We start from the raw sequence: 18042 nt of genomic DNA, 5'->3' as shown, positions 1-18042 counted from the left end.
TCAAATCCGAATCAATAACTGATGATTTGAGGCAATCGAATCAGTTTTTCGAATCAAACTATTCGATGAACCAAAAGACGTATGCGCCAAACGAAAAATGCATTAGGTCGTAAGTACATCTCCATTGATTAAAACTTTATTAACGTCGATTTCTAGTACGCCAGCATGTTCTGCTTCCATTTTTACGTTGACCTGCAAATTTATACATTAACTGGACCAGTATTCATAAAATGAGAATTTAAAATGTGATTCAGAACTTTAACATAGATTTTCTCAAAACATGTCCAGTGGCTCATACGACCTAATCAAAACAAACTCTAGAATAACTCTTAACAGAAAAAATAATCGGCAAACAATGAAAAAAGTGGTCATTGTTAACCCGTTTGAAGTACCAAAAACTAAAAAACGCTTGCTTAAGATTTAAACATTACGTCATCAACTTGCCGGTTTTTCAACTTTTTTTTTCACTTTTTTCTACACCCATAGAAGAGGTTGCAAAAATCCAATGCCTATTTTGCATACCTCTGTGCTGATAATGCGCTGAAATGTGCACTGTGCCGAAGACGTAATGTTTGAAAAACCGTAACTGGCATAAGGACTCGGCTCCCAACCAATAAGGCTGATGTCATGCTGAAGCAACGCGACCTACAACGCAACGTTCACACGACTAACCAGCTCTCATTTGATATCCATGGAAATCGCGCAGACCTGTCATACTGGTCGCTTTGTATAGCGCGACCAATCTGATGCAAATGTGTTTTGTAGCGCGACTAGTAGGAAATCCAATAGGAATATTGTTTTTTCTCGATTTGAAGCAGTGATTCCGGGTTTTAAGCACAATAGTACGAAGATCTGTCCGAACTTGTGATAATAAACTAAAAAATATCTTAATCGGCGAGAAAATTTTCATGAATTCTTAGTTCCGGCAAAAAAAAACAAGGAATTTTGTCGGTTCAAATTTCGGCATTCTTGCAATCCGGGTCGTGATTTGATGAGTTTTTGATGGTTTCCGAAAGAAAGGAGACGATTCAAAGCATTATTAGATGTAGAGAAGTGATGATTTGTAGGGAATTTCAAAGTGACAGGTCGCGCCAGCATTACATACCAATGCGTTGCAACGCAATCTTATTGGAACGTTGCGTTGTGTTGCGTTGCTAGATGCTTCAGCATGACATCAGCCTAAGATGCATGACCACTACATTCAAGCGAAACAAGAAAAACATTTTATGGGATTTCCTTCCTATTGGATGATTCATCCCAGAAACGAGAAAATAAAAATTAAAACCACAGAGCCGTAGGGAGAATCGAACTCAAATCACCAACTTCATCGCATTGCAATTCCGACACTTAAACCGGTGAATTATTAGAACTTCATGCAGGACGAGGGATATTTGTCATAGGCTTTCTGCCACCGATCAATCACAAAAAAGAACGCTCAACGATGGCTTCCCAGCGTTTGGCCTCCTTTCAAGGCATTCCTTTGTCTTGCGATGGAAACGGGAAAGGGAACGGGAGTGAAGGAACGGGAAACCCATTGAATGAGAACTGTGCTTTGCTTACTGCCTGCTATTACATACACACGCTACATATACACAGCTGCCAAAGCCAAGCAGCTTGGCCGGTGGTTGTTTGCCGGTGGAAGAAATGTTTTTTTTTTAAATGTTTTGCTACACACGCACAGCTTAGCCGGTGGTTGTTTGCCGGTGGATTGATTTGAAGGAATATTTTTGTTGTTGCTTTTGCTACACACGCACAGTGCTCGGTTCGCTGGCTGCCTGGTGTTGGCCGGTATTTATTTCTATCCTTCTTCGTCTTGTGAGGCGATAGGAAGGGACGTGAATTCTTTTTTATATTGTTTCTTTCAGACATACGCAATTCGGTTAATTTGGGAGGTAATGCCGGTGGGAGCAAATAGAATCAGCACCGGTCGCGTTATCTTCTTGTACCAATGATGCCGCCATTGACACAGAGGCTGAATTGTGGGTGCACAAAATAGCTGTTACTATCAACATTAACGTAATTATTAGCGATTTTTAACCATTTTTAGTCATTTTGTATTTTTTTATATGATGTTTTGGATGCATTTAGCACGTTTTTTGTTTTATTTAAACAATGTTTGTTTTTTTATTATATTTCCTTTTTTTTCTGTAATTTTTTATCATTTTCGAGTTATTTTTTGTCATTTTTAATGTTTTGTTTGTATTTGTTTTTTGATTATGTGAAATTTGCATAAAGTTGCAATTCAACCCACTCTACTGTGGGTACGGCTCCAAAACTACTTTGTGCTGCTAGGGGACGCTAACTTAAATATGGGAAATAACGAACAGATACACCATTCATCAATTGTCAATGATGATGCCCTTTAAGTGCAAAATGATCAAACAACAGCGACCGGTTGGCTGACTGGCTTACACGATCAAAGAAAGCCGATGAAATTTCTCGATTCCACTGGTCTCCTAGCCCAACAACTGACTATTTGCGCCTTGTTTATAGGCTTTCAAATCTTATTTTGAATTATTAAAAAATATTTTTTTCAAGAGTTAACAGTTAAGTAGATCAATTGCGGAAAATGGTCATTAGGTTTTTTTTTATCTCAGAAGGTAAAATATTGTTATTTTTTATTACGTTGAATAACTGAATTTCGATGCAAATTTTCACTGAACTGGTACACGTGGTATTTTTGAAATATCTTGTAAAAAATCCTTAGAAGAACGTATTTATTTAGGTTAGCACATATCGAATTCCATAGAATAGTTGGATGGTATTTTTCACTACCTGTTTATGAAACGTGTAGGCTGTTAGTTTCGATAAGAATATCCCTTTATAAAATCACAGTAAAAAATACTACTTGTACGTAATTCATTTAAAATTGTTGTTAAAAATTGTGCGGTGGAGTTAATTTAGGAACCAACTTGAAACCAAACTATTTTACACTCACTCAGAAGTACTTGTAAAATGATCTGTTTTGTAATAACAGTGGAATCCAAAATGTGCCGGGTGAAATGGGTTGATAATTTTACTTCCTTAAAACGATGAGGTTTAAAGTGTATCCAAAAAAAAAAAAAAAAAATAACGTAAATCGACATATTTTTACTGTGCATTCAACCAGACTTTTGCATCGCCACCGACGACGACTACATCAAGGCCAACAATTACGCTGATCGAAAAATTTACAAATATTTACTTTCACACATTTCAGGTTATTCCATTCAAATGGGGCAGAAAAAGTTATCGGTTTAGTAAGTTTACCCATCCCCAACACTCGGTGTCAAGGTGCGGTAAATTTTCGGCAGGCACTTAATTTTCTACTTGCCGTCGAACCGAGAGCTCACGCGTAAACGTCACGTCTTCGTCGCTGCGTAGCGTAATGTCAACGGTTTTCAGTGTCGATAAGTGCCCTGCGCGGTACGATAGTTACGAGGGTCTGAGGGATGATCGGTTGCGGGCGAAGGCCAAGGATGAGCTGCACGAGGATGACAATGTTAGGGAGGTTTCGTTGGCGCAGATGCGTGAGTTTGTGGCCAAACATCCTCGGATTGTCCGGTGCCGGACGGATGCGCCGTTTTTGTTGATGTTTCTGAGGGCACGGAAGTTCAATGTGGTGGCCGCTGGGCGATTGTTGGAGTCTACGCTAACGATTATCACTCAATATCCGCAGTGTTACAAGGTGCAGGACTTTGACGAATTTTGTGACCGTTGCATCGGATTGGGTATTGTGGTTCCGATGGGTTACAGTCCCGAGGATCACTTCTTGATCGTGTTCCAGGCTGCCATAGTTGATTCCAACAGCATGACGGCAGCGATGATTATGAAAATACTGTATTTGTTGTGCATTTCGCACGGCCATGAGGATCGGTTCCAGATTGGTGGAACGGAACTCGTGATGGATTTCCGGAACATATCGGCATCGTATCTGGGTCTGTGGAGTATGACCGATATCAACATTCTGATGACGATGGCCAGCGATGCTATGCCAAATCGGTTGAAGAAAGTGCATGTTGTGGGGTTGCCGAGCTTTGCAACGATACTGGCGAATACCTGTATGGGAATGCTGAGCGAAAAGCTAAAGAATCGGGTCTCGGTAAGTTTACTTTACTAAATGTACTTACAAAACCTTTTATATAGTGCTTAAAATCATGAAACAAATCCTATAGCCAAAGGCTTACATTTTCCGAGAAGTTGAAGAAAGGAAAACTATTATCAAGAAATAGCAATATGAAGAAGGTTCGAAAGAAATGCAACACTTTGAATTGTGAATTAATTTTGAATGCATGAAAGCAAATTGTTAAAATTTTCAGTGAAGCTACCTAGTAACTTAATGTTTAAGTGTACAAAATGTGATAACTATTTGTCAAGTGGTTTTTGAGATAGCGTCCAATACAGAAACTCATAGACAATTTTTTTGGGCAGTATCGAGAAAACCAAGGAAAGTCCAAGTGGAAGATTCCAAACAGCTGAAAATCAACAATTTGATCAGAATTTATTTGATTAATCGTTGGAGGAGTCTTAGAGCATCTAACTGTGTGCTAAAATTTGAAAAAAAAAAATCCAAAAATATCAATAGATAAAGTGATAAAAACAAATAATTTTTCTGACCGGTCTTTCTAGTCGACTAATAAACAGGTCTCCTTCATTTATACGATGTAAAAAAGCTGAACACTGGTAAAATTAACAAAATGTGGTGGTCAAACCGTTTGCAAGATATTTGGACCGGTAGCGGGGAGATATTTTGTTAAATTTCGTAATGCACAGCAAATTGAACACTTTTATGGGCACCTGGCAGGTTTCCAGCTAGAAACGTGGTGAAACAAGGTGAAAAAAAGTTGAAAATTTTGATGTCTGATGTACTTGAGTAAGCTGACGATCTGTGGAAACTGCAAATCAGTCAGTGTTTCAGAACGATTGACTTGATGAATGGCTTAATATACGAGAATACTGCCGATGGAGGACAATTGGCTAAATTTGTCATAACTCAGATCAGAATATATAATTTTTTTTTTTAATTTTGAGGGTCAAGCTTCGGGAAACAGAAAACTCGATTTGAAAAAAAAATGGTGGTTCATAGTAAACACTATGGATGGCGCATGTTGTGCCCAAAAATTAAAGTTGAAAAATTTGTTCAATGGACGATTATTCAAAAATTACTTTTTTTTTAAAATTATTCACAAAACAAAGCTTTTTTTGAATACACTTCTTAAAAATCTTCTAGAACTAACAATAATTAAAAACCGGAATGTAGAAACCATCCTAATTCTGATAAACTCCAGTAGACTTCCGTAGAAGCTTGTCGAGAAACTAACCCTTAGCACAAATTGGCGAACGTGTGTCTTAGTTGAAGAGGCATTATTGTTTACATTGTTAGTCGCGATAAATGCCCCCAACCTGATAGAACACTTTTTAACGCAACCATCAAAACGCCGTCAAATTGCTACAACATGCAACGGGCATTCAAGCACGTGTGGTAATCAGAAGCGAATTGTTACAGTGTGTAGCAAAAATAAATTTTCTATGTTGGTCATGAAGATTTCGACTGTATGTTTTAATGTTCAAATTACGGCAAATCAGTCCAATTTTTTTATTTATAAACGACGTTTAATTTATTCCGACGTTTCGGTGTTTATTGACACCATCATCAGGGATCCTACAATGTTTTTTTGAACAATATTATTGTAAATCTAAAGTGTATTGTTTGTGTGTTGATTGTCCTATTATCTAAGCCTACTTACAAAGTTGTCGTTTATTACTTGTTTTTTGTAAAAACGTACTGTCCGGATTATTTTATGCAGAATCACTGTAACGGTAGTTGGAAATGTTATAAATTATCATATTAAACTGTACTATTTCTTACGATTCAAATTCAAAATTTTTTCTCCAAAAACTTTCTATGAGAGGTACTGTGGTGTACTTTCAGGCGGTACTATTGTTTCTTCTTGCGTTGTTTTTTTTTCGGTCTGATTATCGATATTTTTTATATCTTTCCGGTATATTTTCTTATAACTGTGTTGGTTTAATATGTTTAAGACAGATACAAAAATAAAGTTTAAATTGTTTACATGTGTTCTTTGGTTTGCTGTGTTGGGTGTGTTAAATATGTGGCACATTTCTAGAAAATTAAGTGTGTATTTGTTAAAACTTGTATCTAATACAATTGTTTTATCGATGTTGAATGTGTGGTTTGTTTCTATAATGTGGTCTATGAGTGCTGTGTTGTCTGCAGCGGAGAAAAACAGAGAGAAAGACAACACAGCACTCATAGACCACATTATAGAAACAAACCACACATTCAAAATCGATAAAAGAATTGTATTAGATACAAGTTTTAACAAATACACACTTAATTTTCTCGAAATGTGCCACATATTTAACACACCCAACACAGTCAACCAAAGAACAGATGTAAACAATTTAAACTCTATTTTTGCATCTGTCTTAAACATATTAAACCAACACAATTATAAGAAAATATACCGGAAAGATATAAAAAATATCGATAATCAGACCGAACAAAAAACAACACAAGAAGAAACATTGCAAAACAATAGTACCGCCTGAAAGTACACCACAGTACCTCTCATAGAAAGTTTTTGGAGAAAAATTTTGAATTTGAATCGTAAGAAATAGTACAGTTTAATATGATAATTTATAACATTTCCAACTACCGTTACAGTGATTCTGCATAAAATAATCCGGACAGTACGTTACACAAACAATACACTTTAGATTTACAATAATATTGTTCAAAAAAACATTGTAGGATCCCTGATGATGGTGTCAATAAACACCGAAACGTCGGAATAAATTAAATGTCGTTTATAAATAAAAAAAAATTGGACTGATTTGCCGTAATTTGAACATAAATTATTCTGTTTATTCAAAAGCCACTTTAAAATTTGGTAGGTTGGAAGCACTTGTTATTAAACTGGTACCAGATATTGAACACTAGTAAAACATAAACCAAACAAAACAATAATATACAGAAGAATGCTTTCTGTGTGTTGCTGATCTTAATTAAAAAGAAAAGTACTAGAAAATTTTCAAATTTTATGATCCGAAAATGCAATCGAGTTCTTCAAATTGAATAAATAAAATTGAGATGAAAATTATTAATTTTTTTTCTTTATGATAGCGGGTTTTGAAATCAACTCTTCAAATCAGGATCTAATTTTAATGAGAATGTTTGTTTATTTTTAGTAATAGCGTTGTTTATTTTTAGTAATAGCCAAGCAGTCTGACAGACAGACAGACAGACAGACAGACAGACAGACAGACAGACAGACAGACAGACAGACAGACAGACAGACAGACAGACAGACAGACAGACAGACAGACAGACAGACAGACAGACAGACAGACAGACAGACAGACAGACAGACAGACAGACAGACAGACAGACAGACAGACAGACAGACAGACAGACAGACAGACAGACAGACAGACAGACAGACAGACAGACAGACAGACAGACAGACAGACAGACAGACAGACAGACAGACAGACAGACAGACAGCCCAGACAACCATTTGGTGGGTATTTCGAATTTGCAACGCAAATATACATGCAAATATACGTGTAAACATATCGTATATAATGTAGCAAAACCAGTATATACGTATCATTTTGGAGGCCATATAGGTACATTAGCAAACATATTCTTGATTTGGATTGTATTAAATTACGATCTGCACGACTTGTCATGCGCATCATTTACGACTGCCCTGATTCTTTTTGGAATATACTACGACAATTTACATCATCATATAGATTATTGAGGTTGTAATATACGACATTTTTCGTAATAATATGGAAAGTATGACGACTTATTTGGTCGTCTTTTGCGACTTGAGTGCAGGGCTCTCATTTTCCGTTAGTTGAATAAAAATAAGATTATTATTTTTTTTCATACTTTAAACCAATTGATTTATTCATCCATAAAAATTCTAAAAATAAGATTATTTCAAAGAAATGCGTTTTTTGCTGTCAAATTCAAGTTTATATCGTAAAAATTTATTATTTGTCTGATTGCTGATTTTTTTCAACGTTCATGAAGTTATTGCTAGTACCTGGACTTGATCCCCTGACGATACGATCTGCAGCTCATGATGGTTCCTCGACGCTATCTGGAATATATAAATTCAAGGGGATTTGCTTCAAAGGCATTAAACCAAAAGTAAATCGTATATTTCTATAACTTAAATCTTTTAAATCGTAGAACACGTCATCGATGATCTAAAAATAGACCAACATTTTGAAGCCTCCTTTAATACGATTCCAATCATCGATGTCCCATTATCATAAACGATTTTATTGAACTTTTTTGTATTCTTTTACGATTGCCAGCAAATACGTTTTACGAAAATCAGACATGCGAATTAATTTGCAAAGGTGTACGATTGCATGCACATTATTACGAATCAATGCAGTTATATACGTTTTTTATTTCGAATTATTTTAAGCATAGCACGACAAAATCTCTCAGTCACGGCTGATCACCGTATATCGGTCGTTTCACGGATTTTTTGCGAATTGTCGTACACAAAGGTCGAGTTCATATGTACATAAATACGAGTCTCTCTTCTTGTCGTAATAAAATCATGCAATGCTTTTAAATACGATAAAGAATATGCATGGACCGTACATTGTAGGTCCAGATATACGAAAATGAGTATAAATGACATTCTATGCGATGTAATCTGTAAAAGAAAATACGACTTCTGGTTGTCTGGGAGACAGACAGACAGACAGACAGACAGACAGACAGACAGACAGACAGACAGACAGACAGACAGACAGACAGACAGACAGACAGACAGACAGACAGACAGACAGACAGACAGACAGACAGACAGACAGACAGACAGACAGACAGACAGACAGACAGACAGACAGACAGACAGACAGACAGACAGACAGACAGACAGACAGACAGACAGACAGACAGACAGACAGACAGACAGACAGACAGACAGACAGACAGACAGACAGACAGACAGACAGACAGACAGACAGACAGACAGACAGACAGACAGACAGACAGACAGACAGACAGACAGACAGACAGACAGACAGACAGACAGACAGACAGACAGACAGACAGACAGACAGACAGACAGACAGACAGACAGACAGACAGACAGACAGACAGACAGACAGACAGACAGACAGACAGACAGACAGACAGACAGACAGACAGACAGACAGACAGACAGACAGACAGACAGACAGACAGACAGACAGACAGACAGACAGACAGACAGACAGACAGACAGACAGACAGACAGACAGACAGACAGACAGACAGACAGACAGACAGACAGACAGACAGACAGACAGACAGACAGACAGACAGACAGACAGACAGACAGACAGACAGACGACCGAAAAGGAACAAGAAAAGCATTTATTATTATTGTTGCTCCTGACAGCAAGCTCGTTTTCAGTTTTTTATTGCTATTGTTGCTCTCTGCCAGCAAGTCGTTCAATTAGTCGTACCTGCCGAAAGCAGCCGATCGAAGTGTGAAGAGATTTGCCAGTCACTCTCAGTAGAAATTTTGACCATGTGTAGGAGCTTCGCCAGTCGATGATGGAGAAATGTTGATTGTTGTCGTGCTTTATCCGTCATGCGACTAGTGAGGCTCCATCAATTGAGAACAGTGTCAGTCGTTTGATGAAACAAAACTAGTCGGGTCAAGCGTGACGGGCGAAATTTACCATCACTGCTGTGTTCTGACAAATTACTAGCAGGTTACTGCATTTTTCTCTTCTGGATACCCACGTTTAATAATGAAGTGAATCGCAGTATCTAGAAACCACTTTTTACAATGTTGTGCTTGAAATAAATGTAAAGAAAACATAAATTAGGTAATCCAACGATCGTGTTTTCACACAATGTAACGGTAGATAAAATTGAAATTTCTCTACAACCAGAAACAAGTTTAAAGTGTTTTACTCTAGAACAGAATGAAAATATTTAGTAGTTTCACTAAGAAAACGGAAAGAGCATGACAGCTGATTATTTTGTTAGACTTAATTATCTATATTTTTCTTCGCTTTTGTATATGTAGGTAAGTACATATGTGCGTGAAAATCTCAGCTGATGAATAAGACTTGTGTGAACTTTCTCAACTAAGTACACACGCGAGGCTAAACTATAACTTATTATCACCATCAGCAGGTTAAATGTGGGTATGGTTGATGATCCTACTTTGAATTGATATGAACATTTTTCTACGGATTTTAATAATGTGGTAAAATTTTAAAAAACTTGGTTCAAAATAGGCAACCTACCCTAAATCCATCAAAAAGTAATTGAATGACGGAGTCAAATCCCAAGTGTAACAAACAGGTACCTTTGGGTCTAAGTCTAAGGTATAGTTGAATGGCAGATTTTTTCCCTCGCAACTAATTCACCTCACACTTGCCGGTAATAAACTGATTTTTTTTTTCATTAACAACTATTTTCATATCTTTACCCTCTGAGCGATGGAAGTGTATCTAACTACTTTGGGGGTTGCACTTATTACAATCTATCTGAACGATATCTTTGTAAGAACGAGATCTCGTGCAATGTTGCGGATGCTGCAGAGACGCCAGTCGTCGTTGTTGGTTGTTCGATTCGGTAACGGGTTCGGAGTGTGATTTTTTTTTCGGCTAAATTGTGTGATTGAATGATGGCGGCGGAAGCTGTGTGTCTGGATCCGCGTCCTGCTTCGTATGATAGCTACCAGGGACTGTTGTTGTCCGATAGCCTGAAAACGAAGGCCAAGGAAGAACTCCACGAGGATGAGTCCAGTCGAGATTCTTCGATCGCTCAGGTGCGCGAGTTCATTGCCAAACATCCTCAGATTGTGCGCTGCAGGACCGATGCCGCTTTTCTGTTGATGTTCTTGAGAAGCCGGAAGTACAATGTGGTGGCTGCCTGTCAGCTCCTGGAATCTGCCCTGACGATCGTAACTCAAAATCCGCAGTGCTTCCAAGTGCGGGATTCAGTGGAAGAATTAAATAGATTCATCGACTATAAGGTACTAGTTCCTATGGGTTATGGTCCGGAGGATCAGCTGTTTGTAGTTTTCCGGGCCGTGGCAGCCGATGTGAGTTGGATGACAGCAGCCATGTTCATCAAATACGCCTATGTAGCCCTTATGATTCATGCGCATGAAGATCGATTTCAAATCGGAGGGGTCGACATTGTCATTGACCTGAGCGGGATTACCATGTCCTATATGACGCTGTGGACCATGGCCGATATCAACCTTCTGATGACTGCTGCCAATAAGGCGCTTCCGATTCGGCTGAGGAAGGCGTGCATCGTAGGGTTACCAGCGATCGGAGTGATGGTCATCAACACATGTTTGTCGCTTGCCAGTGACAAAATAAGGAAACGAATTGAGGTAAGGTTTAAAGAAAATTTCAAAAATTTCAGTGATTAGCACCAAATTGGAATCTTTTTTTTCAATCAAACGCACAAGAAAAAATGAAAAAAATTACGATTAAAGATAAAACTATACCTTAATTATATCTTAATTTTAGAATTAAAAAAAAGTTTGAAAATTTGTTTTCAAAATTTATAATTTATTTATTAAAATTACAAATACTTAATTTAAAATTCAAAATCAGTTTAAAATAAGGTTGCCAGATTGCCTGGATTTATCCGCGTTTGCCCGGATATTTAATACAAAATTTGGGAACAGTCCTTCCCCGGCCCGGTTGCCCAAGTTTCATTGGAAAATGCAAATTTTGTTCAAAGCGAAATTTTTTGAGCAAGTTTTATAAAAATAATTTTGAAAAAGTTTTTTGGGTAAAAGTATCAAAGTACTCATTGAGAAATAAGTAGAGGAGAGTGGAGTATCGTGGGCCATGGGGAAACGTGGGCCACTTTTAATATCTCAGATGTATGTTGAGATAAAAATCTCAAACCAACTGTCATCGTCGTCGATTTGCGTGAGCATATATTCCTATATGTTGTTGACTGAAATACGCATCATATTCTTCTTTTATTTATCAAGCTAAAAAAAGTTAGAAAAATTTACTTACATAATTGAAAAAAACACCCGCTAATTTCATCGATGGGGAACTTAAAGTGCTTAACAAAAATATGCTCATACGCTCATCTTAGTTTTGTCATGACCTTTCACGTGGAAAAGGAATTTTTGATGAAACATCAATAAGTCACACAAAGGCAACAAATTTGCAAATTATAGCTTGTGGGGAATCGTGGGCCACACATCTTGAATCACCTATATTTTTATACACATTCAGAACTTAAAATACGTTTTACCTATCAGCAAAGTTTTCTTATGCCAAATGAAGAGTTATGAAAAATATTTTGTCCATCCTATATAAGAAATTTTGCCAAAACGTTCGCTAGCCAGGTTTTGGAATCTATGCGATCTTACACGATAATGTAATGGGTAGTTGTTTAAGGACTGAACAAACCTGAATAAAGATAACTCTATTTCACCACTGAAAACTACGATTTCAACAAGAATAATTTTAAAAAAATTGGAAATAAAAAAATTGAACAATTCAAATAAAAATTTGTAAAAATATTAAATATATTTTGTAGCTCTTTAAAAATTTTGTTAACTGAGGAATTGTAAAATTAAGGTGTAAGGTGTAAGATTTAAAAAAAAATTAATAATTTAAATAAAACATGAAATTTGTTGATAATTTAAAAAATATAAAAAAAATTGAAAAATTGGATTTCTTATAAACATTTTGAAATTTTAAAAATTGAATAAAACATGCAAAAATTTGAACAATTCGAAAACTAAAAAAATTTGAAAGAAATGTAAAATATATATTATTTGAAAAAATGGAAAAAAACTTAAAAATTGAATAAACAAAAATGTTTAAAAAAGATTGAAAATATTATAAGATTACAAAATTTTTGAAGGTTTTAAAAATTTGAAAAATTTGACAAATTTAAAAAGTTTTTAAATTTTTTTAAAATCATAGAATTATAAAATATAAAAAACAAATCCAAATTTAATACATTTCAAACAATTTAAAAAATTAAAAATGTACAAAAGAATATGAAAAGGAACAGACAAACAAATGTGATAATTAAAGTAAGCTATTTAGAAAATTAAAAAAAATTGAAATATTTTCAAACACATGCATAGTTAAAAAATAACAAAATTCGTAAAAATTTATGAAATTGGAAAAGATTTAAACTTTGAAAAAAGATTTCAAAACTTTCAAAATAAAAAACAAAGAAAAAATGTTTTTTTTCTTGATTTAAATTTTAAAATTTGAAAAATGTTTCAAAAATTTCAATTTGAAAAATATGAAAAAAATGAAACCTGTCCTGAAATAATTGATGAGAAATTAAGAAAAATTAAAAATTTTACTTGCAATTCTATTTTCGCTCTTTGCTTTTTTTTGCAAATTTTTGTGATATTTAAATTTAAAAATTTTTTGTCAGGTTTGATATTTATAACAATTCTGACATTTGTGACTATTTTGAGCGTTTTGAAAAGATTGATAAATTTTACAAATTTCGCACTCTTGACAATTGTGTCAATTTTGTCAATTGTGTCAATTTGGTCAAATTTGTCAATTTTGTCAATTTTGTCAATTTTGTCAATTTTGTCAATTTTGTCAATTTTGTCAATTTTGTCAATTTTGTCAATTTTGTCAATTTTGTCAATTTTGTCAATTTTGTCAATTTTGTCAATTTTGTCAATTTTGTCAATTTTGTCAATTTTGTCAATTTTGTCAATTTTGTCAATTTTGTCAATTTTGTCAATTTTGTCAATTTTGTCAATTTTGTCAATTTTGTCAATTTTGTCAATTTTGTCAATTTTGTCAATTTTGTCAATTTTGTCAATTTTGTCAATTTTGTCAATTTTGTCAATTTCGTCAATTTCGTCAATTTTGTCAATTTTGTCAATTTTGTCAATTTTGTCAATTTTGTCAATTTTGTCAATTTTGTCAATTTTGTCAATTTTGTCAATTTTGTCAATTTTGTCAATTTTGTCAATTTTGTCAATTTTGTCAATTTTGTCAATTTTGTCAATTTTGTCAATTTTGTCAATTTTGTCAATTCTGTCAATTCTGTCAATTTTGACAATTTTGACAATTTTGACAATTTTGACAATTTTGACAATTTTGACAATTTTGACAATTTTGACAATTTTGACAATTTTGACAATTTTGACAATTTTGACAATTTTGACAATTTTGACAATTTTGACAATTTTGACAATTTTGACAATTTTGACAATTTTGACAATTTTGACAATTTTGACAATTTTGACAATTTTGACAATTTTGACAATTTTGACAATTTTGACAATTTTGACAATTTTGACAATTTTGACAATTTTGACAATTTTGACAATTTTGACAATTTTGACAATTTTGACAATTTTGACAATTTTGACAATTTTGACAATTTTGACAATTTTGACAATTTTGACAATTTTGACAATTTTGACAATTTTGACAATTTTGACAAATTTGACAATTTTGACAATTTTGACAATTTTGACAATTTTGACAATTTTGACAATTTTGACAATTTTGACAATTTTGACAATTTTGACAATTTTGACAATTTTGACAATTTTGACAATTTGGACAATTTTGACAATTTTGACAATTTTGACAATTATGATAATTATGATAATTTTAATCATTCAGACAATTGTGATATTTTTCACAGTTCTGACATGTTTGATGAATTTGACTTTTTAACTGATTTCAATATGTTATTTATTCTTAAAAAAAACACTGATATTAGTTCCCTTCATTAAACTTCGGTTGCATTTACGACTGGTAGATATCATAAGAAAAGTTTTTCATTTCAAACATTTAACCTTTTTCAATCCAACTTCATTGACCCTGCTATATCATAAACTGTTCGACAGGCTGGCTGTGCTATAAAGTAACATGCATGCATTCGAGAGCATCATTGGAGTTAATTTTCCCACAACCTCCACCGATTAGCACTATCAGCTGACGTTTGAGCTATTTCAATGAAGAAAAAAAAACAAAGATGTTAATTTACACTTTTTCGTGGAGGGTATCTGGGGCTTGATCGGTTGCGCTAGAAATTGGGTCTCACATTGAACTTTGATGAGTTTTCTTCTGATCAGTCAGTTGCTAGTTTGTTTACCTGCTGGTACGGTGCGATGATTCCGGACCCGATAAGTATCGAAAAGTGCCCACCGGAATACGACTCGTTCCGGGATGAAGAGTTAGATGGCCAGTTGAGGGCCAAGGCCAAAACGGAACTGCGCGAAGATGCCGGAAGTCGGGATGCGGCCTTAGCTCAAATACGCGAGTTTATTGCCAAACATCCGCAGATCGTGCGCTGTCGAACGGATGTCATGTTTTTGTTGCGATTTCTTCGGATGAGAAAGTTTAATGTTGTGGAGGCGTGTAATTTCTTGGAGCTTGGATTGACGGCCATCGCCAAGCATCCAGAGTGCTTTCAAGTGCGGGACTCGGTTGAAGAAATGAATCGATTCATTAGGGCTGGGGTGATTGTCCCATTGGGATACAACCGGGATGATCAGCTGGTGGTTCTCTATCGGGTGGCCGCCGTTGATACCAGCTGGATGACCCCGGCGGAAATTATCAAGTATGCCTACGTAACGGTTCAGGTGCTGGGCGAGGATAATCGATTCCAAATCGGGGGTGTGGAGTTGATTTTCGATATCGGGGGAACCAGTATGGCATATGTGGGGATGTGGAAGCTGTCGGATCTGAATCTGCTGTTTGTGTCAGCTGACACGGCGTTGCCGGCTAGGATCAAAAAAGTTCATGTGGCTCCTTTGGTTCCATTGGCAGTGATGTTTAGCAATCTTTGTATGGGCATCATTAGTACCAAAATGAGAGAACGAGTTGTTGTAAGTAAAAATGGTTATTTTTGTATCAATTTTAATTGTGATGATGGATTTTTATATGTTACAGTTAGTGAACCTACATGTAAGAGAAGCGACGTCTCAAACACAAAATTCCAATCGATACAAAAGAACTGTCAAAATCGATTCCAATCGATCCGAGCATTTTGTCGCAGAGCTTTTACCTTTCTTATTGAAAACTCAACCAAGGAAGCTATTGTGATTGTTGTTATAGTTTAAACAGATAATTTTAAAGCTGGGCAGTTGAAATTATGATTAGGTGCAATTTTTTTCAATGCTTTGGTGAATCGTGTTCCTAGTTGAAAAACTAACTGATTATTAACGAAAATCAAGTCATTCATACCGTTTATCGCGATCCTTCGGGCATCGAGTTCAATGTTGTTTTGTTGGATTGAAGGAGCGTTCACTTTAGAGCTTGAACATTGAGCCAGAAAACAGTGCTGAGGATTTTTTCGTACAAGATTTCGGCGATGTAGCCACATATTTTATTTTAAGAGGGATCAGATGTCGCTTCTCTTATATGAAGGTTTACTAGTTACAGTTAGGATTCGATTGCGACATCTCCAAAAGTCACTTTTTTTTTAATAAATATACTCCATCTCTGATTTCAAAGCAGTCGATGATTCCTGAAGTATTACTGTAGCTGAATTCGAAGGAATCATCGACTACTTTGAAATCATAGTTTCATTCAGCTAAGAGGTTCTTCAAACCTCTGATTATAAGTGACTCCATCTCTGTTTTTGAGTTATTACACCTTTCCAAATCCAACCAAAACAGAGTATTTAGTTTGTAGGACCTATGGAAGTGTTGTTATTCAGGGAACAATATCGAATTGGGAGGCAGCCTTCTTTGTATATATGAACATTCATTGTGTCAATAGTTATGTCATACTGATTGATTTGCAGCTCAACCACTACACACAACGATTTTTTTCCTTGTTTATCCCCGGAACAAGCAGACGAGACTTGTCAACGAAAAGTTTCTGGCTGGAAACCTGCCAGGTACCCGTTAAAGAGTTCGCTTCTTGCTGTTCAATACAATATTTTTTTCGAAATATCTCCCCTCTAGCGGTTCCAATATTTTGCGCACGATTTGACCACCGTATTTTGTTTATTTTAACGCCGAGTAGCTTTTTTACCATGCAGAAATGAAGTCAGGCCTGCTTATGAGTCAGATAGACGGGTCAGTAATAATTTTTTTTTGTCACTTCCTAATCGAAATTTTTGGTTTGCGCTTGATAAAATCTCTAACATTCCCTTTTTTCATGGAATCTTTTATCTTCACTTCATGAATAGTGAAATTTGGAATGAATTAGCTCACTATTAGATCCTCTAGGACACGGGTGGCCAACATTTTCAACAGGCGGGCCAAATTTTAGAAATGAGATAGGCTGGCGTGCCAACAATTTGTTCTGGAGCATTCAACGAAAACAAATAATAACGCATTAAAAAAACGCTATAAAAAACATTTGTCTAGGTCACATCTAGTGTAGATTCATCTTAAGAGTCATTTTTGTTACATATTTATACAAATTTTGCTCCATAGGAAAAATATTTAGTACAAATATTACGCAATCCTAAATGAATTACCCCTCCCAACTTATGTATGTACGCCAATCTTTTCATAGGATTTAAAACCTCATCCGTTCATTCATCCTAGAAACATCAAATCGCGTAACTACAATGTACATTTATTCAATTTTATGGTTTCCAAATATAAAAAAAAATGATCGTCCATTTTCCAATGTTTTCAAGTTCACCGTTTTCCTTAGAAAAATTTGATACGCAAATTAAAAAAAAAAAACGCTGAATGAAATTGTTGAGACAAAGTAACGGTCACAAGTATCCAGGGCCCGGGGCAATTTTTCTCGGGGGGGCCTATGATTCGTTTTTTTTCAATGCTATCCCAGAGAATACAAAAAATTTTAAACGTGTAAGAGAACTGGAGATGTGTTCAATATATTCACTTCAAATAGCCATGTTTTCGTTGTAGAAATTTGTTTCTGGTATCTTCAAATAAAAACTGGTCATTTATAAAGTGCAAACATTGCGGAAGAGTTTATAAATTTCTCAAAAATGAAGGTCTGATTGGAGCTTCCAAATGCAACACTTTATTCTTAATTTTTTTAATACTCTTATCACCAAATAAAATTCTCTGATTTAGAAAAAGGACC

At 35.3% G+C, this 18042-nt stretch overlaps 1 protein-coding gene across 3 annotated transcripts in view; it reads left to right on the top strand.

Moving 5' to 3' along the window:
* Positions 1–3265: 3265 nt before the first annotated feature.
* The window catches only part of LOC129756209 (clavesin-1-like), a 101376-nt gene continuing 86599 nt past the window's right edge, over positions 3266–18042 (top strand). The window contains exon 1 of one of the 3 annotated variants that reach the window (XM_055753021.1): positions 3266–4081. In XM_055753021.1, coding sequence (XP_055608996.1) covers positions 3368–4081 — 714 coding nt within the window. In that variant the 5' untranslated portion in view covers positions 3266–3367. Of the gene's footprint in view, positions 4082–10574; positions 11388–15114; positions 15855–18042 lie in introns of those variants that run through there. The other 2 variants (XM_055753018.1, XM_055753019.1) reach the window with 2 other exon arrangements.

Source organism: Uranotaenia lowii, chromosome 3 (genome assembly GCF_029784155.1).
Source record: "Uranotaenia lowii strain MFRU-FL chromosome 3, ASM2978415v1, whole genome shotgun sequence".
Classification (NCBI taxonomy): Eukaryota; Metazoa; Arthropoda; class Insecta; order Diptera; family Culicidae; genus Uranotaenia; species Uranotaenia lowii.
This window is presented reverse-complemented; position numbering and strand designations above follow the sequence as displayed.